Source organism: Martes martes, assembly GCF_963455335.1.
Source record: "Martes martes genome assembly, chromosome: 8".
NCBI lineage: Eukaryota > Metazoa > Chordata > Mammalia > Carnivora > Mustelidae > Martes > Martes martes.
The window spans coordinates 104622485-104646822 of NC_137895.1; the positions used below are offsets into that span (position 1 = coordinate 104622485).

The following is a 24338-nucleotide window of genomic DNA, read 5'->3' on the forward strand; positions in this document are numbered from 1 at the left end:
TAATACTTTATCTGTGAGACTCACCCATGTTGTTACACGTAGCATCAGATCATTTTTTATTTCTATGTAGTATTCTGTTGAATGAACATACCTCTACTTATTTTTGCAAAATGATAACATTGTAATTCTTTCACTCCTTACTCATTTTTATCTGGAATTCTTCTATAAAGAGAAATTGCCTTTATAAGTTATTTGGTTAGTTTGAGGTATAGCTCATATAAGAAAGACAAGATAAATGCTGGATCATTTTTCTTTATCATTTGTCAAAGTAATGATGTAATTCCTAATATTCTCCAAGGATGACTACCAAGGGTTGTTTCTCTAGTATCATTTGAATTTAAAATGAATTTTGAAATGCTTCATATATTTTGATCAATTATAACTATTATTCTTAATGATGCTTAAATTGTCCCATCTTTGGTCAATGAGAGCCTCTTCAGGTTGGCTCCTGAATCCCTTTAACATGACTTCCATAGCCTTCCATAGACTTGCTCTCCAGTATAATATCTTGTATATTTCCTGTCTCAGTCCTGGAATGAACTGTTACTCTGAGGAGCAATGATTGCTCTTAGAGAAAAATGGTATTTAGAGACCACGGTCTTGGCGCTGGGACATTTCATCAGTCTGGCTACGAGGAAGACTTGCAGCCCTCCCACTAGAATTCCTTATATCTTCAGGAAAAATGTGTTTTCTTATCAATGCAGCATTAGTCTTCTCTTCCATTTGTTGTAGATTTTTCATCTGCTACTCTTCTTCTTTTTCAATTATAAATTGCTGTTTGGTTAGACCCATCATTGCCAGATGGATTGCTGTAGATGGACATATGAGTGCATCTTTGGATCAGTGGTATTTAGGGCCCATAATTTACCAATGGTGAGACACTTACAGATTGTGTTCCAAATAGGAATCATCCATAATTATATTTCTTAAACATATTTATACATAATTTCAGCCAGAAATCTGTGAATACAGTGATTCTTTTTTGTTATTTTTGTTATTTGTTATTTGTTATTTTTGTAATTTGTTATTACCAAGTTCCCTTTCTACTGAAGAATGGGAAAACATTAGTAGGGGGGTCATTGGGGTATGTTGACCCATTAAAATGAATTATAGTCAATATAATTTCAGAGCCACTGCCTTAATTTGAAAGGAGATACTAATTGAAGATGTTTCTAGCACCTAGATAAGGCAAAATTGGGGGCTGGAAGAATGAAGCTTCTGGTGTCAAAGCCATATATAACCAGCCTATAAGCAAAAGAAATCCTATTCTCAAGTCTTGTCCTGATCCTTTGCAGAAGTTCAGGTTACATTTCTACCCTCTGGAACACAGCTGATCAGACCCCTCACCCCTCATTTCATTCTCTTCTTCCTTTAGGTTCTGGACACATGGCTGAATTCCCAAAAGGACAATGAGAGGGAACGGGCCATGTGGTGTGCTGCCCGTATTCTTGGCTTCACTGCAAAAAGGAATAACTTTGGAGTAAGTGTGAGCCTGCCCTGGAGTCTAGGCCCTCATTCCTACCCTTACCGCAAACTTCATCACATATTACCTAGCCTCAATTACTTATCCTATCCTCCATTTCCTCGGCCCCATCCTCTATTTTCTTTTGTGCATCCTATCGTCTCTCTTTTCTCCCTTGGTCTTTTTCCCTACTCACCAATTCGATTCCATTCCACTGGGTTCAGTTTGATTCCATTCATCTCAAGAAGCAGTTACTGAATACTTGACTTGTGCCAGGCACCATGCCAGGTGTTACAGTGGATGCATAGATGACCGAGACATCTATGCATCATGGGGCTTTACAGTCCAACTGGGGAGAGAGGCATGCATAGAACAAACTTAAATAGAAGGCAATAATGATTATAAAAACTCCAAATACAGTAGGAATAAAAGATCACAACACAAATGAAGTACAAGTGAAAGGGAAGCTTCCTAGAGGAGGGGACACTTGAGCTAGGCTTCAAGAATGAGTGCCGTGTCAAGAGGCAAAGAAGAGGGACAGTGTAAGAGGGACTATGACCCAACACACCTGTCTAAGTCCATTTCCATTAACCTCACCTAGTCTCACCTCTCCTATCTCTCATGCATCCCCTCTTCCTCTCTTCTTGCTTTGACTTGGCCTGAGAGAGTGGCTGGGGTAACCTGTGACTTCCAGCTCTCCTCCCCAGATGGACATCGAGTTCACTCGGCTGGGGCGTTTGGTAAGGCTGCTGGCCATGCGCTGCCAGGACCCAGTGGACAACATCTGCTTCCTGTCTGCACAGGCTGTCTACAACCTCTACTGTATTCTCCTGCTGCAAAAGCGTAGGGAGAATCTCCTCTTTTCACTTCTGCTCCGGCCTCCCGCCTCGGTTTGGTCATTCTCTCACATGCTGTCCTAGAAGAGTGAAAGCTAAGCAGTTCCCTGAGCATCTTCCTTCCAATGAGGAACCTGCCCCTAGACCCCGACATACACCCTCCTGGGACAAAATAGCTACTTACCAAACAGTTCCTTTGAATTAGTTTGTCCTCCTCTGGCTGAGCCCTATACCCTCACCCCACTCTGTCTCTGCTCTGAGGCAGGCAACACGGGGGCTCCTTTGACATCGGCTCTCACTGTTCCTTATCATCTTACTGCCCATTTTCTCTACTCCCTTCCCCACGGGTCGCACATTACGCCAAGCTGATGCAGTTGAGTGGGTGGTTTGGGTTGGGCAGACGGGAAAGTGGGCAACCTGAGACACCTTCTGAGTGTCTGAGGGGTGGGGTCGGGTGTCTTTGTTTCAGAGATGGGAAGGAAAAAACAGGGCTTGTGGGAAGAAGAGGGCAAGAGTGAAGTCTATAGCGCCAACGTGTTCTATAACAACACCTTTGAGATTGCCAAGGTGAGAGGGCAGAGCCAGAGGTAAAGTGGGAAGAGCCTCGGCCTCTCACCTGCATCAGGTTCTAGACCCCAAGGGTGGGGTTCCTTTCCATCCCATCTTCCTTTCTATTCCTTTGCGGCCTGTGAACTCTTGCCTTGGGGGATGTTTTCTGCATGCTCCCACCACCCTTCCCCTAAGCATCCTGGGTCCTAATGCGCCTTCCTTACCCATTCTCCCCCAGAAGCATCTGCTTCATGCTAACGATGCTTTGTGAGTGATGTGTAGATTCAGCCCCCACCTCAAAGATCCCATCACCCAGGATCCTGGTCTCAGCCCTTCTCTCGAAGCACTCCACCCCTGGGGCCTCTGACCTGTGAGCCCCTCAGAGCAGCTGAGGTCAGTGTTCTCTCCCTACCAACCCCAAAGACTCTATTCCCAGGGAAAGGGTCTTCTAGGCGCTAGGCAGACAGCACAGGCCTAGGTCAAAGCACTCCAGGTTCCCAGGAGAGGCTCTCTCCCCCTGTGCTCACAGGAAGGTGGGACAGGCTATCTCCGGCAGGAGGCCCCGGGGCAGGCAGCCTGACGCCACCCTGTTGCAGGCCTTTGCAGAGTACTTCACGAAGATGCAGCTCACCACCCTGGTGCTGACGGCCATGGAGGGCCTGACCGACGGCAAGGCCAAGGTGTCGCTGGCGGCGGCCCAGCTGATGAGCGCGGTCATGAAAGAGCGGGGCCGAGACATGATTAAGGTAGCGAGGGGCTGTGGTGGGAGCAGCTCTGGCCCGCACACCCGTCTGGGCTCTCCCCTGGCTCTGTCCCTAACCAGCCGAAGAGTCCTGGGCAGTCCCTCTCCTCTGGAGGCCTTGATTCACTCACTTTTAAATGTAGGCTGGGGGGCGCCTGGGGGGCTCAGTCGACTAAGCGTCTGCCTTTGCCTCTGCGTCAAGTCATGGTTCCGGAGTTCTGAGATTGAGCCCCATGTCAGGCTCGCTGCTCAGCAGGGAGTCTGCTTCTCCTTCTGCCTCTGCCGCTCCCCTTGCTTCTACTCTCTCTTTCTCTCTCAAATAAACAAACAAAATCTTAAAAAACAAAGAAGGAAGGAAGGAAAGAAAGAAAGAAAGAAAGAAAGAAAGAAAGAAAGAAAGAAAGAAAGAAAGAAAGAAAGAAAGAAAACATAGGGTTGGGCTAGATTTTCTCTGGGGTCCCCTGAGCTCTGACAGCTGTACTCCTGAGTACTTGGAACAGCTGTGCCTTCGCGATCTGGTGGGCTGGCTCATCAGTTAACAACCACCACATGTGGGGGTATGAGTAGCCTCGAGGTCTAGTGGCCAGAGCACCAGAAAGCATTCTGGGGGGATTCACCCTGATTGCCTAGGAGTGTCAGGGGGCTTCAATTTCTGGGAAGTGTAAGGCTGCAGATTACAAACCAGCAAGCTCATGGAATGACTGAGCGGTGAGTAAAATTTCTTTCAGAATAACATATAGAAATCCACATTTCCCACTGAAAAATTTTTTTAAATGAGGCCACGTAGGGCAACTCTATGGGCAGCCAAGGTCCCTTTTATATGTGGCATGGGCTCTCCAGGCTTTCCTCTTTCCGAATCTCCTGACACCCATTGCCTTCACTCATTTATGTGACTTGCCTGGTCTAGGTACCAGAAATGGAGGTGTGTCCTTGAGGTAGTAGAATAAAATGGACTTCCTGGAGACCCGTATATTAGGAATCTGAGGGCCAAGTCAGAGTCCTGTGGTACACCCACCTCCAGTGCTAACTGTCCCTGCAGTTTCATGGGTTGAAAGTTGATCTCAGTGGGGAGACAAAGTCCTGAAGTGTCTCCAGGGTTTTTACCTTCCTTCCCGAAGTCTCCTGTGTCTCCCAAGTAAGCTCAGAGCGACTCTCTGAACTCTGGGCTGTGGGCAGGCCTTCATCATAGCGGGCCTCCATGAGCTTCTGGAGTTCTTTTTGTGACCCCTGCTGGTCTGGCCTCTGGCACCCTAGAACTCAGCCTTAAGAAGAGTATCACTGGCAGGATTGCAAGGACGCCCTTGAGTCTGGAAGCTGGTAGATAGGGAGGAGGCGGGAAGGCTCACTGAGACTCCTGTGGCTCCTCCCTATAGATCGAGGAAATCGTGGAGGGGATTCTGGAACGGCTCAACTCCCAGCTGGAGCCCAGCACAAAGGAGGAGGTCGTGCGCGGCATGTGCTTGCTGGCCAGCAACAACACCCACAGTGTCGTGCCCTTGCTTCTCAACAAGTCCCTGCCTTGGGATAGGTACCTCTCCCAGGGCCTGAGAACACATTCTCCAGCCCAGCAAACCCTCCCCTCCCTTAGCTCGAGCTCCACACAATCTCCCTCTGACACCAATCGAACTTCATCTCTGTGTTCTCTGGCCAAGTCTAGACCCTGAGAACCAGCCCTTCATGGGCCCGAGACCAGACTAGCCCTAGGAGCTTAGTTATCAGGGCCCATGACACAGCTGTCTCCGGGTCCTGCAGAACCAATCTGGCCCTATGGAAGGCATTTGGCACCCGGCGAGAGACCACGATCAGCGTCCTGCAGCTGCTCATAGGCATCCTGGAAAAACTCCACTCCAGAGAGGAGACTAAGGAGATGGCCTTCCAGCCTGTGGCGGTCAGCATGAGGGAAGGGGGGACCCAAGGACTTACTGTTCTGGGACTTAGGGGCAGAGCAAGGTCAAGGGCCACAGGGTGGGAGCAGGTCTTAGAGAGGAGCGTCACTCATACCGTACATTCGAGGGGCACCTGGTGGCTCAGTCGGTTGAGCGTCCAACTCTTGATTTCAGCTCAGGTCCTGGTTTCAGGGCTGTGGGATCCAGCCCCCTGTTGGGCTGCGTGCCCTGTGGGGAATCTGCTTGAGATTCTCTCTCTTCCTCTCCCTCTGGCCCTCCTCCTGCTCATGCTTTCTCTCTGTCTCTAAAATAAATAGATAAACCTTTAAGGAAATGCTATACTTTCGATTTGCACTTTACTTCCTTTTTCCACCTGTATATCTAAGAACTGAGGGATGTAGAGAGAACGAGGATTGATCCCATTTTTGGACAAGGAAACTGATGTTTAGAGCTACGCGGCTTTCTCTGTCTCCTGATTTGGGGGCTGGCACTCCTTTTTCCAGGGCCTGGGGGGTAGCACGAGGGTTGGAAGCAAAAAAGGTTTGGTTGCCAGGAGTAGACAAGTAGTCCCCAAATCATTTTTTGCTAAAAAGTTCAAGTTGCTTCCCATTCTCTTTTTTATGTCGGGGGAGTGAAGAGAAATCAGGCTGCCTGTGTGCAATCTCATTTCCCTAAGGAAGAGTGGTGGGCTTTCAGTCTTGGAGGGCTTCTTACAAGCCTGAGTCAGAGTGACCGTGCCCTTTAGGCAGTGATGGGGAGGGCAGGGTGGGACTCAGTGTATGGGGCCATGGTACCATCTTATGTCTTCCTCTGCTGTCTCCCAGGTGACATGTGCCCTGTGTGAGATGCTGTCAGGGTCTCTGTGCCAGGAGGCCGTCCAGGAGCTCTACCCCCGGCTCTTGATGGCTATATTATGTCATCTCTGCTGGGTGATTGAGCAAAATGTCCCCCAGAAGATGGTGGTCTATAGAAAGGAAGGGGGCCCAGGCAGCAAGAGCAAGCCCTTTGACCCCACGAGGTAAGCCTAACCCCCTCCTGATGGATGGCTGGGACTAGCCAATTCCAGAGGGCCCTGGGCAACCCGTGTGCTAGAATATTCTCACATACTTTCAAGCTTCTCATTTCTCTTGTTGTATGCACGCTTCAGCTGACTCACTCGACAGTTCATGTCCCTGTTTGTAACTGCACAGGAAGAGAGTCAACTAGATGGTGGGCGGCAGGGCAAGCCCACCTCTAGGTCATCCTCTCCATGTGGTTGTGGCCACTCGAATCTCATTGACCTCTGGCTTGGCTTTGTCACTAGTTCTGCTGTCTTGCACAAGTCACGAGCGGGATTCCATTTTCTCATCTCGAAAATGGGGGTTGACTCTTAAATGTGTGGTTGTCACACTTTTTTTTTTTTTAATTAAACCTCAGGACATTCTACTCAAATGGAATCTTAATGTTAAATGAAAACAAATAGACCCAATAAGCAGAGACTTTCTGATGAGATGGGTGTGGAGGTAAATCTATATCCTAACCCCATTCTGTGCCCTTGGAGAGCAGAAGTGGAAAACCAAAGCACTGAGGTCTCTTTATAGTTTTTTTTGTAGGAATCTGTGGTTGGATGAGGGCCAAAGCTGAAGGCGTGGATAGGCAGTCGGAGATGGGTTTCACAAGAACCATGGATTTTTGTCAGCAGGAGAGCAGAACACAGCAACCAGAACAGGAAACCCTCTCCTGACTTCCCAACACAGGATAATGAGGGCATAATGCCTTGTCCACCCTTTTGTCCCTTTCTTTTCTTCACCAATGGTCGTGACCTTCAGTTGTGCCCTGGAGGTAGTGAAGTTGGTGTTCTTGGCTGCTGCATATGATGGAGTGGTGACCTATGCAAATCAGCATCACTGCTGGGACCTTCTGTCCTGCCCCAGGCTTTACTACATAGGGATCATGGACCTGACAAGGTGAGGCTATTTCCCCAGTGACCCTGGCACCCCTCTAGTCCCCCGACCCCAAGTTCCCCAGTCCCAGCCTTCAGCTCTCCCTTCCCCACGTCCCAGCCCTCTGGTCTCCTGATTCCTCAGCCCTCACGTCTTCCCTATTCATGCACACTGGTCCCTTGCTACCTCCCTGCCCCCCAGCAACTGCTGGCTTCCTGTGTCCCACCCCAGTGGCATTGTGAAGACCTGTGAGCCTGCCGTCCTGCACCGGGTCCTCAACCTTGTCAGGAACTACCTCTATAGCTCCAGCTACCATCGGAAGATCCTGGCCAGGACTTTCTATGCACAGGTGAAGCCTGGGGAAAGGCCCACAGCCTGGGCCATTCATTTCCTGGGCTGAGGAGTACTTAACTGCAATGTTAAATAAGTAGTCCCCAAAAGAGGACAGAATAAGACTGAGCCATTTTAAGTGAGGTTTCCTTCTCTGGCGCTTCAGGTACCTGGTTAAAGGAGGCAAGAAAGCCTGCAGAGGGGGCCAGTAGCTCAGCCTCCAGAATGATCCATGGTCCTAGCATCTGACTCCAAATTCAAACCTTACCAGCATTATCCTCTCTCCTTATCTTAGTCTCCAGCCCATTTGTACAGATCTGCCATTGCTCTCAACCGGACATACTCCTTACCTGAGTGGGGGACCGAGGGAGGGCTGAGGTGGGTACTGGGTACTCATGAACCTTTCGCCATCCGTAGCGATCATCTCCTCATACCCACAGCTCCTCTGGCACCGGTCAGTGGCTCAGACTCTGGGACAAGACTTTCTGAGCAATCTGATCAAGTGGGTCAAAGACCCCAACCTCATTATGAAGGAAGTTGGGCTTCGTGGAATCAGTAACCTGGCACTGCACCCAGGACAAGTAAGAGTGGGGAGGACCAAATGGGAGTCAAGTTTGAGTCCTTGAGGCGCTTAATTTACCTCCCTGGGGTCTCTTAGTGACCTTGGGCTTAGCATGTTCCCCAACCTCTCATCCTAGGGCAGCACAACATCTGGTCTGTAGACTTACATAGACTGGTCATCAGGCCTCCCAAACCCCGTGAGCACCAGCCTTCTACTTCCTGGGCACATCCAGCCCCCGGGTTGCCCATGTCTGTTTCTCTTCGACACCCATCTGTTTTCCCAAAACCCTGTTCCCAGAGGGTTGCACGATCCCCAGGTGGTGAGTGATCTCTGCCTTCTTCCCAACAGTCAGAATCGCTGAAGGGCCAGGTTCCATTCTTGCGAGACTTGCTGAAGAATGAAGCACGAGTAACAGTGCAGGCAGTCAAGAGCCTACGGAACATCATCTGTCATGGGAAGGGAGAGGACACTAAGGTGGTTTTTTGCAGCATCTCCAAGCAACTTCGTCCACTCATCAATGATGTATGGGCCTAAATCCCTAGGATCATTGGGGAACGTATGGGCTGGGGCTGAAGAGGAATCCTGGAAACTGAGCTGAGGGCACTGGGGCAGGGCTGTGGGACTGTGGCGGAAGGCTGAAGTCGTGGAAGGGCAGCCAAAAGGAGACTTGGCTACTTGAAGCCATGCATAAGATTGTCCCCGATGCATTCCCTATTACAGACCCAGACACACTCATCTACCTATTCTCCCACCAGGAACCACTGGAGGAAAAAAAAATGACATGCTGCTATGAAACTGGTTCTGGAGTAAAGAGTGGGGAGACAACTCACAGCTCTACCCTCTTTCCAGACAACACAGGAACCCCAGAATGCTAGCAGCCTTGTGGAAAGGACCCAAAGGTTCAGGAATCTGAACTGCCCAGAGCAATACCACCTTGTGTCTTGGCCCCCCTACAGATGGTAGAATTTTAGAGCCAAAATAGACTTGACAACAGACATGCATGCTTTCAATGCCCCTATTCTGGCATCTTCCATTTTCGAATTTTGGATTTGAATTAGTTTTGTATGGGGCTCATATCTTCTGTGAGCCTGGACATTCCATGATGGCAGGGTCAATGTCTGATTCATCTGTTTTTTTTTTTTTGTTTGTTTGTTTCTTTTTTAAAAAAGATTTATATATATATATATATATATATATATATATATATATATATTTGAGGTGGGGGGTGGTCGGAGGGAGAGAGAGAGAATCTCAAGCAGACACCCCTCTGAGAGTGGAGCGGGATGCCAGAGTCGATCTCATGGCCCTGAAATCATGACCTGAGCCGAAACCAAGAGTCAGATGCTTAACTGACTGAGCTGCCCAGACAACACCTGATTCATCCATTTTTACATGTTTTAAAGTTGACCATGTATACTTAACAAAGCCTGAAGATATTATCTTTATCCTCTACCCAAACAATTAAAGGACCTTAGAATGATTTAACTCTGGGGTGCCTGGGTGGCTTCATCCGCTGAGTGTCCAGCTCTTGACTTTAGCTCTGGTCATGATCTCAGCATTGTGGGATCCTGCCCTGTGTCGGGCTCTCTGCTCAGTGAGAGTCTGCTTGAGATTCTCTCTCTCCCTCTCCCCCTACTCTTCCCCTCACCTCACATGCTCTCTCTATCTCTTTAAAATAAAAAAATGATTCTTTTTAAAAAAGGATGATTTAACTCTAATGATACCTCCCATATCATAGATTAACATTGTCTAGGATTTTAGTTCCACAGTCTTTATTTTAAAAGATTATTTATTTATTTATTTGACAGAGATCACAGGTAGGCAGAGAGGCAGGCAGAGAGAGAGGAGGAAGCAGGCTCCCTGCTGAGCAGAGAGCCTGATGCAGGGCTCGATCCCCGGACCCTGAGATCATGACCTGAGCTGAAGGCAGAGGCTTTAACCCACTGAGCCACCCAGGCGCCCCATTTCCACAGTCTTTTAAAATCCCCAGATTGGACTTTATGTCATTACCAGCGTCATCATTGTCTTGTACAGTCAATACTTACTTTGATTTATAAACATGGACAAACGTCTTTGCCTTCCTTTTCTTCTCCCGGCTCTCTCTTCCCTTCTGGATACATTTTTTCCTTCTTCCTTTGTATTTTCTTTCTTAAGGGTCTGTTAATAGGAAACACTCTCAGTCTTTGCCTGGAAATGTCTTTATTTTGCCTCACATGTGTCTTTAGCTTTAAGTAGTTTAGTAGGTGCTGGTGTGGACTACTTTGGGTTTAGCCTGGTTGGGGTTCTCTGAGTTTATTGAAATCTCTGTTTATGTTTTTCACCAAACTTGGAAAGTTTTCAGCCATTATTTCTTCCAAGTTTTTTCCAGCACTATACTTTTTCTTCTCCTTTTAGGAATCTGATGGCACAGATGTTTAGGCTTTTTGTTATTGTCCCATAGGTCCCAAGGTTTTATGCATTTTCAATCACTTTTTCTTTTTTTGTTCAGACTGGATACTTTTTACTGCTCTGTCTTCAAGTTCACTGATTCTTTCCTGTGACATCTGTTTTGCCAATGAAGGTACCCAGTCTTGTATTTCTCAGTTCTCAAGTTTCTTTTTGATATATTCTGTTTCTTTGCTGAAAATTTTTATTTCTGTATTTATTTCAAGAGAGCCCATTGTTGCTTTTTTGGAGTATTTTGTACAGTAACTGCTTTTGGTCTTTACATGCTGAATAATTTTGGATTGTATCATGGACACTATGAGTATTAGGTATATGACTCTGGGTGTCACTTAAATCCTATGAAGAATGTTGATATTAATTGCATTAGTAACAACTGACCTGTCTAACTTCAGGCTGCAAGTCCTGACTAGCCTTCTGTGTGTGTGGACTGTGATTTCAATGTCAGTCTTGAATTCTTAGCCTTTGCCATTCTGAGTTTGAGCCACCCACTGGCCAGCCTGAGATCTGAACCATTGTCTCTCCTGTAGTTCAGTTTCAAAGTCAGTGGTATGTGGTTTAGGGTCAGATATGCACGGAGTGAGCACAGGAGTTCATAAACAACTTCAGAGGATCACTTTCCCTGGCTTCTCCCTCTCTGTTACTTCCCTGGTTTTACTGTTCTTTGGGGTTCCCTTTTTCCAGTTGTCTTGCAAAAGAGCTGGTGCTTTAGTTACTCTGCAATGTCAGGCACTTCTGTGACTGTGCCCACAACTGGGCCAAGTGGCATGAGGGCAGAGGAAATAAAGCAATAGCATTTGTCCATCCTCTTGGGACCTCAGCTCCTTGAAACGGAGAGTAAGTTTCCCCTCCCTCAGAGTTTTGGCTTCTGTAGACTCCCCAGGGTCTTCTTTTGGAACTGTGATATGAGAGAATAGAGGGAAGAAAAAAGAAATGAGGTATTTCCCCCACTTTCTTTCTTTCTTTTTTTTTTTTAAGACTTTATTTGAGTGAGAGCGAGCATATGAGTGTGTGCACAAGTTGGGGGAGGGGCAGAAGGAGAATCAGGCTCCCCGCTGAGCAGGGAGCCTGATGTGGGCTGGCTCGATCCCAGGACCCTTGGGATCATGACCTGAGCTGAACGCAGATGCTTAGCCAACTGAGACACCCAGAGGCCCCTTTCCCCACTTTCTTTGAGCATTTTAATTCCCCTTGCCGGCTCTTTGAGCATTAAGTGGAAGACTTCTCTTGGAGCTGCCTGTCTGTCTCCATGGTGCTTGCTTCTCAGCTTCTAGTTGCCTTGTAAGGCAAGCAGGGGAGATCAGTGTGACCTCGGGTTACCGAGACCAGTGGCGTCTGCCTGCCCCCACAGTAGCTGTGGGTCAGCAACTTCTTCGTCTTTGGCCTCTGGGGATCTTACTTTCTTAAAGCTCGGCTATGCATTAAAAAAGGATTTTGTATATTTTATCTAGCATTCAAAGTTATTTATAGTGGGGAAGTTGTCAGGTTATCTTTTCTTCCATATTGCCAGAATGGAAAGTTGATTTATGGTCTAATCAAGAAATAGTAAAATGTCATCATCTACACAATGATAACCTGGCTGAATGAAAAGAAGACATCAGTCTTCTGGGTTCCTGGTTCTGCTTTACCACTCACCCACTCATAGGAACTTACTTAAGCAAATCTTAGTAGTTTTATCATTTGTAAAATTTTCTTCTACTATTTTCTTAGTGTATCCTCTTTTCTCTCTTCTTTCTGTTCTATTCTTTGGAATACCTTTAGATTTATTCTCTGTATTTCTTAATTTTTATTTTGTATTTCCCATCTCTTTGTCTACCTTGGAACAATTTCTGGGCTGATTCTCCTCTTACTTTAGCTGTGGTTATTCTGCTGCTCAGCCCACCTATTGAATTTTTAGGGTTTTTTTTGCTGTTGCCTGTTTGTGTTTTTGTTGTTGTTGTTGTTTTTTTAATGAAGCAGGTTCTCTCTTTTTTCTTCTGGTTGATGGTATGATATCTGAATAGCTATTACATTATTCTATAGGGACAGTGCCTTACCTGTACCTGTATTTATTTGTTTACCTATTTATCTATAATTTCGAAGTTTGGATTTCCAAGCACTTTGAAAAGTGTCCTCAGTAACTTCTTTTTAATTAATTAATTAATTAATTTTATTAGCATATAATGTATTATTTGCCCCAGGGGTACAAGTCTATGAATCATCAGGTTTACACACTTCACAGCACTCACTATAGCACATAACCTCCCCAATGTCCATAACCCCACCACCCTCTCCACGCCCCCTCCCCCCCAGCAACCCTCAGTTTGTTCTGTGAGATTAAGAGTCTCTTATGGTTTCTCTCCCTCCCCGGTCACTTCTTGTTTCATTTTTTCCCTCCCTACCTCCCACGACCCTCTGTCCTGCCTCTCAAATTCCTCATACCAGAGAGATCATATGATAATTATCTTTCTCTGATCGACTTACTTCACTCAGCATAATACCCTCTAGTTCATCCACATCATTGCAAATGACAAGATTTCGGAGGTTTTTGATGGTTGCATAGTATTCCATTGTGTGTGTGTGTGTGTGTGTGTGTGTGTGTGTGTATAAACACTGCAGTCTGACTTCAGTAACTGTGGGGAAGCAACCAGAGCTATGTGGACAGTTGGATGTGACAATAGCCAATCTTTTGACTATAGGGCTCCCTGCTCTTCCTGGGTATTGCCAGACACGCCCAGGGCACCATCCCATCTCTCTGGTCTAGAGAGCACGCTCCCTGCTGTGTTGGGGGGTACCTTCCTCTGCTGCTTGCTATTCAGTAAGGAGGACCCTGGGAGGGCGAGTGCACGGAGAAGGTGGAAGGAGAGTGTATGCCAGAACTACGGCACTCCAGGTGACCACCCTGTCGGTTGCCCAGCATCCCCTTCTGCTCCCGGTGTTCACAGCTGTTAAGCTTGGAACGTTCCCAGAACACACCCGCCTCCTCCAGCAGTCTGTCCTTGCCCAACTTCAGGCTGTGGTTTCAACTTTAATTCCAATCCTGTCTGCTCTTTGTCTTTCAGGGAGATTCCAGTTCTCTGTAGGGGGATCCCTTCTACTATTTCAGATCCATAACGGGTTTTTAAAAAAAACTGTATCTCTACTATTTCTTTCAGGGATTTGGAGCAGGGAGGGATCACTGAAGTGATAATCGTTGATCTTGAGCTGATCTGCCTGTTGATACTTTTTAGTTAATGTTCTAACTTTGAATCATCTCTCTGTTTGGCTGTTATGTTCACTGGGTAAAAAATGTGTACCTCCAATTTGTTAAAATGTCCACTTCCCAAATTCTACAAGTTCAGCGACTGTTTGTCCCACCATGTCTCTGTTATTTGACACTATGCCTAGCTCATGACGGCTACTCAGTAAACGTTTGTTCAATTAGTATATAATAAACTCTGGTTTCTTTAAGATTTTATTTATTTATTTGACAGAGAGAGACACACACAGGGAGAGAGGAAACACAAGCAGGGGGAGTGGGAGAGGGAGAAGCAGGCTTCCCGCTGAGCAGGGAGTCCGATGTGGGGCTCAATCCCAGGACCCTGGGATCATGACCTGACCCAAAGGCAGCTGCTTATCGCCTGAGCCACCCAGGCGTCCCTATATAATACACTCTTGAAAGCATCTAGTTTAGCTGTTCATGATCATTGATAATTAATACAAACCAATATAGATTAAGCAAGTTTATTCATAGCATAACTAGGATAACTGTATGTATTTTTAAAATACATATATTTTAAAGCTAAATCCCTAGGAACAGATTAAGTTACAAGTTGTAGATACGGTCCAGGGCAGAGCTGAAACTACGGTCTTGGTTTCCCCAGCTCTGGGCCTTAACAGAGGGACTTGTTAGTTCTGCGGCTCTAACAAGATACACAAACCATGATCCCTTTCCATTACGTAACACGACGCCATCCGTGTACTTTGGACGTGGGAGTACGATGTGGGAGTATGGAAACCAGGCCAGGCGGGGCTAGAGGGAAGCCACAGCTGCCTTAGCTCCATGTCACTCTGTATGGCAGGAGAGGGACCAGGTGAAGATCTCAGCCACCTCTGCCCTGGGCTACATGTTGCGTCACATTTACAAATTCAAGCCTGGACTCTCCACCCGAAGAGAGATCTACAGTTTCCTAGTCCCGCTGCTGCTTAGCTTTCAGGATAACAACACTGAGGTAGTCAAGGTATTGATGACCTCGGTCCCGCAAATCAGTCTGATTCATTTCTCTTTCTGGTAGAGCATCGCCTTGGGCTCTTTTCATGAGCCCAGCCTTGGCTGTACATTATACACCCACCTCTTTGGTGTTGTCCTCCAGGCTAGCTCTGAGCACTTTCCCCCTCACCGTATCCTGATACAGTTCTCCTCCCTGAAGCTGTTTATGTCCCATGTCATGCCCAAGGTCCCGTGTCTCACCTGATCCCAGCTTCAAACCCTCACCCAAGCCCTTGGGGGCTAGCTTCAGGGTCTTCCCTTAGCCTCGTGGCCTGGCTGTGTAAGGAGGCTTCGGGAATTCCATTCCCTCCATCCTGTAGGCCTGCGGAGGGGCCCTGACTGAATGGACCACTGTGATCGGCTGGTCATCACTCACCCAGATATTCAAGCACGCCACCCTCAGTGATCACATCCAGGTGTTGGAAGAGACGTGCAAGTACCTGGTGAGTGTCTCTGAGAAGTCAGCCCCACCGTACTCACGTTAGGGGCTCAAAGGCAGGCTGAGAGGCTACATAGGGGGGGCTGACAGAAGATACATTCTTTCTGCTCCTTGATTCTCATTCTTTATCATCAGCAAACTCTCGGCATGCACATGGGTCGGGCCAGTCCCTCATTCTTCATATCTGATTCTCTTAGCAGTAGCCCAGTCTCTGCTTTCAGAGGTGAGGAAGGTCATGGGAGGAGAGCAGAATGCAATGGAACAGAGGTTTTCTGGTTACAGCTGGTAGGAAAAGATGGTGGCAGGAGTCACTGGGGCTTTATGTCGGCCTTGGCATTAAGGGTCTCTGGCTCCTATGATGCTGAGAGTAGGGCAGGATCAGGAATCCTGGTGGAAAAGTAAATATTTAAGGGCTAAGCAAGTAGGTTAGGAACCACCATTAATAATTTTAATACTATGGATTTTGATGCTTATTACCTTCCATAGGTAGAGCACTTTAGAGTTCACAAAGCAGTTTATATCCATTATCCCACGGGAGCCTTACAATTATGTGAAAGACGTTGGACAGGTTTTATTTCAGAAAACTGAAGCCAGTGTCAGGGCTAGGATTCAATCCTGGGTCTCCTGGTTCCACATCTGTCGTTTCTTCCCTTACCATGTTGGTATGAAGGAGCAAAATTCTCTCTGTGACCTTCCTGCTAAGTCTGCTTTGTTGCTGGGGTATGGGTGTCTGAGGCTATAGGTTCGAGCACCTTCCACTGGCTGAAGACAGAACAGTGGTGCCTGTGGACAGGGTGAGAGGGTTAGGAGCGTTCCCAGGGCTCCCCACCCCCAGCTCCTGGTCAGCACCACCCCCTCTTTGGCCTCACAGGTGAGCACAAGCAAAACCCAGCTGGTGGGGGACTTACTGTCCCAGAGCTTCGACTTTCTGAAGAGCCCTCAGTCCTTCCTAAGGGCTGCTGCCATCAACTTCATAGGTAAGATGCTTCCTCCTGGCAACCCGTCCCTCTTCAACAGGGAAGCCCTCCTTGACCTTCTGCAAGGACTGAGCCAGAAACATGGTACCGTGAACCGGGTCACCTCCTTCCTTAGCTCTGATGTAATTAGAGAGGTTGTCCTGGGGCCAGGCTCAGAGTCCCTGTTAGGAAGGCCGGAAGAGGAAGAGAAGGCTATGTGCCTTTGCCCCACTCTGGGAAGGTCCACCCCAGCTGTCTGCACTTTGCAGCGTTCAGAAGGGAACCGTATTCATTTGAAAGGGGAAAAACTATTGCTTCCATGGGAACCCTGTGAATTTTAAAACAAAACAAAAATTTTTTTAATTTTAAAACAAAAATATTTTTGTTTTAAACTAGGGTAGTAGTACAGTATGTGTTGATGTTAGAAAACCTAAAAGATTCAGGTTGGCAAAAAAGAAGAAATTAAATAATGCCAGAAATTCTAAGCATTTGGATTTAACCACTGTTAACATTCTAGAATTTCTACACACACGTACACTCACACACACACCATTTTAAAAACATGAAGTTTGGTATACTGTTGTTTTCTTTTGCTGGGTCACAAATACATGCCCTTACGTGCCCTTCAGCATTGTTTTTCACCACTGCATGATATTAATTCCACTATGGGTGGATTTATGGAATTATTTAACCTGTGCTTATTTTTGAATATTGAGACTGTCATTTTTTTTTAAAGTAGGCCACCTCATCTTTTGTTTTTATAAACAGGGATAAAATCTCTACCTGCCATCAAGATTATTTGAAGATAAATTTCTTAATAACTAGAATTGCTGGGACCAAAGGATATGTAAAATTTTAAGGATTTTGGTGCTTCGACTGCCCTCTAAAAAGTTTGAGTCATGGGACCCCCTGGGTGGGAAAATTGGTTGACGATCCAACTCTTGGTTTCGGCTCAGATCTGATCTCAGGGTTGTGAGATGGAGCCCCATGTCGGGCTCCATGCTCAGTACAGAATTTGCTTGCGTGTCTCTCTCCGTCTCCCTCTGCCTCTCTCCCCTATGCTCTCTCTTTTGAAATAAATATAATAAATCTTTAAAAAAAAAAAAGTGAATCATTTTCCATTGTTACCAGTACTACATGCAAGTATTCATTTTGTGGATATTTGCCAACTCTGGGTGATAGTTTAAAAATCATTACCAATTTGATAGGCGAAAAGAGTTGTTCGGATTAATATTTTTTTAAATCAGAAGTGAGGTGAAATATTTTTTTCCTACATTTATTGGCAAAGCATATTTTATTTTTGAAAATTAATTGCCTCATGCCTTTTGTCCATTTTTCTATTGGTGTGAGAACCCCATGGAGTTTGACATCCTGGGTTCATGCCTTACTTGTCACCTGCCAACAACAGTTTTCTGGGTCACCGCTGCTCTGAGGGTTGTTCAACTAGAACACTGACATGTAGGCTACAAGACATCTCATAGAAACAGCTAGAACTGGTTTACAAGCTTCCGTGTTTGGGACCAAGGGGTAAGGTGGCCCAAAGATCCAGGAATTCTGGAATGACTTTGTATCTGTCCTATCTTTAGGATTAACAACTAAGAAGCTAAACATGACTCAAATAGATGATGATGATGTGGAAGTCATACAGAATGGTGAGTCTGAGCCTTGTCCCTGAGATCTGGGTGACATGAGGCAATAGGGCAAGACAGAAAGCGGGGGAAAGAATTCCTTCAGGACATATTTTGTTACTTCAGATAAAGTATATTTTTACTACTATAAATGTTATATATAAAAGTAAAAAATTGGGCACCTTCCTTGCTCATTTGGAGGAACATGTGACTCTTGATCTTGGGGTTTTGAGTTTAAGCCCCATGTTGGGTGTAGAGATCACTTAAAAAAATAAAATCTTGAAGGGCGCCTGAGTGGCTCAGTGGGCTAAAGCCTCTGCCTTCGGCTCAGGTCATGATCTCAGAATCCTCGGATTGAGCCCCACAATGGGCTCTCTGCTCAGCGGGGAGCCTGCCTCCCTCCACCCCTCTCTCTGCCTGCATTTCTGCCTACTTGTGATCTCTGCCTGTCAAATAAATAAATAAATAATCTTTTAAAAAATAAATAAAATAAAGTCTTGAAAGACAAATTTAAAAAAGTAGAAAATGGGGCTAAGTCAGAGGAAGAAAATGAGTTATCTATTGTCATGCTAGTTAGAGAAAAACACAGCTTACAAAAATGTTCTAGTCACTCAACATTTATCATGTGCTGTCAGCTGCTACCTACAATGGTATCTAAGGGAGAAACACCCTGTCCCCTGAAGAACTTGCAGTTTTGTGTTCTCTTTTATTGCAGTAAAAGATTTTTAAATTTGTTTATATTTACAGAAGAAATACACGAATATAGTCTGTTTGCAAAAAAAGTAGAAACACTATTTATAAAGTTTTTGTTTTCAGGGTAAAGTTCTATTCACCCCCAAGTCTGGTTCCTCTCCCCAATTCCCCCGGTCTGTTCGCTGTAGTCCTGTATTCTTTTGCTGTACACATAGAATATATGTTATATAATATATACTTTATGATATTTATCATATGGATAGATATATAGATATACAGTTTTTGCAACTTGCTTTTTTCCCCAGTCCGTATGTCGGTACATACAGATCTGCTACAATCTTACAACCCTTGGTAAATTATTATTTAAATTACCTCCAATTTTTTGCTATTCAAAAACTGCTACATGAGCATTCTTACGCATGTCTCTTTGTATATAAGAATGTATGTGTAAGTGTTTCTTTAGGCTAGTTAACCAGAAAGTAGACTTTTAAAAACATTTTTTAATTTAAATTCAATTTAATTAATGCACGGTGTATTATTAGTTTCAGAGGTAGAATTTAGTGATTCGTCAGTTGCACCGGGTGCTCATTCCATCAAGGGGCCTCCTTAATGCCCATCGCCCAGTTACCCCAACCCCTTACCCTCCTCCCCTCCAGCAACCCTCAGTTTGTTTCCCAGAGTTAAGTGCCTCTTCTGGTTTGTTTCCCCCTTTGTTTTCATCTTATTTTATTTTTCCTTCCCTTCCCCTCTGTTCATCTGTTTTGTTTCTTCAATTCCACACAGGAGTGAAATCATATGGTATCTGTCCAGAAAGTAGATTCCTCATCATGCACTTTGAGCTTAACAGGGTTTAAAGTGAACCATTTTAACTTTCCCTCCAGTATCGACATGAATTCTGATGCCCACCCCTCTCACTTTACAGGCTTTTGTTAGTGAATATTTCAGTTCTCTTTTTTTAACTCACAATTTAGATACTATGATTATTGTTGTTACTTTATATAAACAATGTAGATTTACCTGCCGTGTCATATGCTCCCCATTCCTTGTTGTATCTCTGACCATCCTTCATTTTTTTCACCCTGAAGTACACTTTTTAAAAGTCTCTTTAGTGTGGGTATCTTTCTGTTATGCTCTCTTGGTTTTTGTTCCTTTTTAATGACTTTTTCTTAAACCCATTCTTGCAAGGTAGCTTTATTAGTCACACAATTCTTTTTTTTTTTTTTTTAAGATCTTATATATATTTTTAGAGTAATCTGTACACCCAATGTAGGACTCAAACCCACAACCCGGAGATCAAGAGTCGCACGTTCCCCTGACTGAGCCAGCAGGGGCCCCTACTAGTGACATAATTCTAGACCACAATTTCTTTCCGAGCACTTGGAAGATACCATACTACTGTCCTCTGGATCTCTTTGTTGCTAAAAGAAGCCTGCTGTCATTCTAATTTTTGTTCCATTGCACGTAATCTAGCCCTTTTCTTTGGCTGTTTAAAGATTTTTCATTTGTAGCATTCTTTAAAAGTCTAGAATATAGGGGCGCCTGGGTGGGTCAGTTGGTTAAGCAGCTGTCTTTGACTCAGGTCAGGATTGGAGCCCCGATTGGGTTGGGGTCTCTGCTCGGCGGAAAGCCTTTTTCTCCCTCTCCTGCTCCTCCTGTTTGTGTTCCCTCTCTCGCTGTGTCTCTCTGTCAAATAAAGAAATAAAATCTTTAAAAAAATAAATAAAAATAAAAGTCTAGAAAATAATATAATAACCCCTCCCACCCCCCAGATTCAACAAGTATCAACTAATGGTTACCTTTATTTTCTCTATTTCTTTACCTGCACCCCTCCCTGCCAGATTATTCTGAACCAAACTTCAGACTTCATATTATTCATCTATAAAATTTTAGTATGCATTTCTAAATGATACTCCTTTTAATATTAAAGCATTTAGGGGCACCTGGCTGGCTCAGTCAGTAGAGAATGAACTCTTGATCTCAGGATTGTGAGTTCCAGCCCCATAGTGGGTGGTGAGACTACTTTTAAAAAATAAAATTAAAAAAAATGAAATTAAAACATTAAAAGTGTTTTGATAATAGACACGTTTTGGGGTACAAGGCAAATGATGTGTGAATTTTTAAGATAAAAGAGAGCCTAAGGATTTGTAGACTATATGGGACTTGAGGTAACTCATCCAGACCCCTGAGGTTGCCCATTCACTCTCTTCTGCCTCTGAAGTTAGGGGTCCCTCAGAGAAGCATTTCCTCCGCCTGAACTATAACCCTCCTCATTTCGGAGGCTGAGTCATTTGTCCAAGGTCACAGAAGCGAATTACTGGGTGAGCCAGAGCTAGACTTGCCACTTCAGGGGTCTTTGCACTAACTCATGCTCACTCCGTTGTCCTTTAATTTGACCAAAGTCCTGAGAAAAAGGGAATGGGAATCAGGGGTGTGGCAGAAGAAGAGCTGGTGTTCCCAGTGTATATCAGAAGAGAAATTTTGCTTCACCTTCAAAACCCTTTGGTCCCTCAAAGAGCCAAACAGCCACACCTATGTTTGTTATAGTTGGTAATTCTGCCCTTGCTCTCGATTAACTGAGTTTCTTAACTATTGAAAACCTATTGTATACCAGGCACTCTTCTAAGCACTGGGATACCGCAGCAAACAAAACTGATGTTGTCCGTTCCCACCACCCCCACCCCTTCCAGCGGGGGGAGGGGAGGGGCCCTAACCAAGTACATATATGTGAGCAGGCACTATGGAGAAAGTAAGGCACGGCCAAGGGTCAGAGGGTCAGAGGGCAGGGCAGGGGTGCCCCTCTGGGAAGGGGCGTGGGAGCAGAGACCCGGAGGCAGTGAGGGCTGGAACCATCTGATTATCTGAGGCAAGAGCACTCGGCAGTTCAAGGAAGAACAAGAAGTCAATGTGATTGGCATGGAGTGAGCAAAAGGAAGAGGAGGATATGACTCAGAGGATCACAGTGGGGCCAGGATCCCACTGGGCTTTTTGGCCGTGGTGAAGATTGAGGATTTTGTTGTGGGTGATAGGGGTACTTGGTGAAACGGAGTTCATCACTTCTCTAAGGGCGGTGGCAGGAAGGGTTTGGGGTGTCTGTGATAGGTGCCAGATAGGTGACTCATTCCAGTGCCCAATAGAAATGATGTTTGAGTTATTTGTTGTTCACGATCTCACCCCCGCCCCCACCCTACACACAGTTTGCTTCCTTTGATAAAGAGATAAGATGGAGAGAATGTTGGCTTTTATCACCCTGCCCGTGGGTGCCTGTGCTTTTGGGCAAAAGAGCGGGCACGTATGTCAGAATGCCCACGCTCCAGCTTTGCTGCTGGGGCCATTCTGGTCCTGCACGTGCTTGTCCTCAGGGACTTGCCCTCCGGTTGGAGCCCACTTCATTTCCTGGCACCTGCTTCAAGCTAAAAAGCTGTCCTTACCTGGACAGGAGGGACTTTTTCCCAAGGAAGGTAATTCTAGTTACGATTATATCCATATCCAGTGCCTAACAAGCCTTGTGGTCAAGAAATCATTCTTCATGGGATTTCCATATTCACTGCATGGCTAAAGCCGGGTTCTTTCTCCCGTTGTTAGTGTAAATGAGATCAGCATGGAGCTGTAGACTTTGATGGGCTTGAAGGCCCTTTTGAGCCAAGGTTCTTCCTGTTCTCTTCATCCTTTGGGTGCTAAGCAATTTAGCAGCCTCTGTTCCTACCGGAATCTAAGCCCCTGGCTGCCATTCCCTAATCTGATGACTTTAACAACCCCTACACGCCCTGTTTCTCTTATACTTCTCTACACAGCAGCTAGATTCTCTTTGACACATGTACACTGAATCATGTCACTCCTGGGCTTAAATCCCTTCAGTAGCCTTCCACTGCTCTTCGGGTCAAAGTCTGGTCCCTTATGCTTGGCCTCAAGGCCCTGACTGAGCCGGCTTCTGACTCTCTATCCACCCTGAGCCCGTAACACCTCCCCTCTCATGAGAAGCTGTAGCCCCACTGGTTACTCTACACTGTGAGTAGGTGACCCCCTCCCTGACCTTGGGAATGCTTGCATTCTCATGGCTTCTTACCTCTTAGCTCACATGTCTCCTTCTCAGAGAGAAATTCCCAGACCGGCCTAAAGAGGTCCTTCCTGGTTGTTTACTCTCATTACTCTGTTAAATGTCCTTCTTTGTACTTCATTTGTGTTTCCTTGTTTGTTTGTTTGTTTTCTTAAAGATTTTATTTATTTATTTGACAGAGAGAGAGAGAGATCACAAGTAGGCAGAGAGGGGGAAGCTGGCTCCCTGCTAGCAGAGAGCTCAACTCGGGGCTCCATCCCAGGACCCTGAGACCACAACCTGAGCCGAAGGCAGAGGCTTAACCCACTGAGCCACCCAGGTGCCCCTCCTTGTTTGTTTTGTCTTTCTTCCACTGAAATGTCAAGTTCTCAAGGGTGGGGAGACTTTCTTGGTTACCACTGCAACCCCAGCACCTAGCAAGTACTCCATAACCGCTGTTGAATGAATTAATGGTTGTGGTTTCTAACAGTGAAAAACTTCAAACAACAGCATTATTCACTAATAGAGGGTTCATCACAGAGATTATGATAGGATCACGTGACTGGATAGCACCTTCTATAGAGGAATATTTTATGGGAAGAAAAAATGGAAATCTTATTTTTGTAAAAAGAAGTGTCCATATTTGGTATTAAAAAAAAAAAAATACCGCAGGTGTGTCTGGCTGGCTCAGTCAGTAGAGCATGAGACTCTTAATCTCGGGGCTGTGAGTTCAAGCCCCATGTTGGGCACAGAGATGACTTAAAAATATATATACTACAGGGATTGGTATGAAAATATTAATAGTATTGTCTCAGGGGGACGGCTAAGTGATTTTTCTCTCATTCCTTTTGGAAGAATGATTTCTATGTAAACAGTTTTCTAGAGTAAAACAAGTATTACTTTAACGGTGACAAAAGTTATTCTAAATGAAGTTATATAAGAATATCCTGGTATGTGGGGTGGAAAATAATGGGGTTTGGATAGGTAGTTCTTGGAGATCGAGAGTCTGAGTTGACCTCCTTTCTGGTTTCAGCTATTGGAAGTCTGAGGAATGATCCTGTGGAGTCTGTGCAGTCTTTGGTCGATACAACTCTGAAAAGAATTGATGAATATGTTAACCCCGGGTCTGTCTCTACTTCCAGGATGAGCCAGCTGAGTAATAACATCTTCAAAGTCACCGGCATGAAAACCCCCAAAAGAAAGAAGCGGCTGTTTAAGAGTGTCAAACGGGAAAGAGATGAGAATCAGAAAATCTGGAAGTGGCTTCAAAGCCCTCGGAATTCACTGCGCAAGCGGTACAATAGGAGGGTGAAAAATATTCCAGTCGTAATAGGCAATTCAGACAAATAGTCAGTATGGTCACAGGTCCCGACGTCTGGAAGCCCACCCGCAGAGGCCGGGCCCGCCTAAACTAAGTTGCTCCAACTGCTCTGGGACTAAAGCCTTTTCCATTTGTTCGTCCAGATGTCAGGACTTTGCCTCCCAGTAGCTCTCCGACCATAGTCCCACTGGATGGGCTACTTTGGGATTACACCCAAGGAGGCACTTTTGATCTTAGAAGACATAGTGTGTTTCTGGTCCTTTGTCTCCCTTGGGGATTGCTGGCCACCAGCATATTCATTTGTCAATA

At 45.6% G+C, this 24338-nt stretch overlaps 1 protein-coding gene across 1 annotated transcript in view; it reads left to right on the plus strand.

The window, feature by feature from the left end:
- LOC308347158 (maestro heat-like repeat-containing protein family member 1) overlaps positions 1–24118 on the plus strand; it is a gene marked incomplete at both ends in the record, with an annotated part of 68844 nt that extends 44726 nt beyond the window's left edge. The window contains 17 exon segments of the mRNA XM_080810290.1: positions 1376–1480; positions 2170–2305; positions 2768–2865; positions 3444–3593; positions 4963–5117; positions 5342–5477; positions 6300–6493; positions 7284–7421; positions 7599–7746; positions 8168–8308; positions 8638–8811; positions 14772–14930; positions 15280–15402; positions 16270–16375; positions 17941–18006; positions 23742–24055; positions 24059–24118. Coding sequence (XP_080666416.1) covers positions 1376–1480; positions 2170–2305; positions 2768–2865; positions 3444–3593; positions 4963–5117; positions 5342–5477; positions 6300–6493; positions 7284–7421; positions 7599–7746; positions 8168–8308; positions 8638–8811; positions 14772–14930; positions 15280–15402; positions 16270–16375; positions 17941–18006; positions 23742–24055; positions 24059–24118 — 2403 coding nt within the window.
- Between the last annotated feature and the right edge of the window lie 220 nt (positions 24119–24338).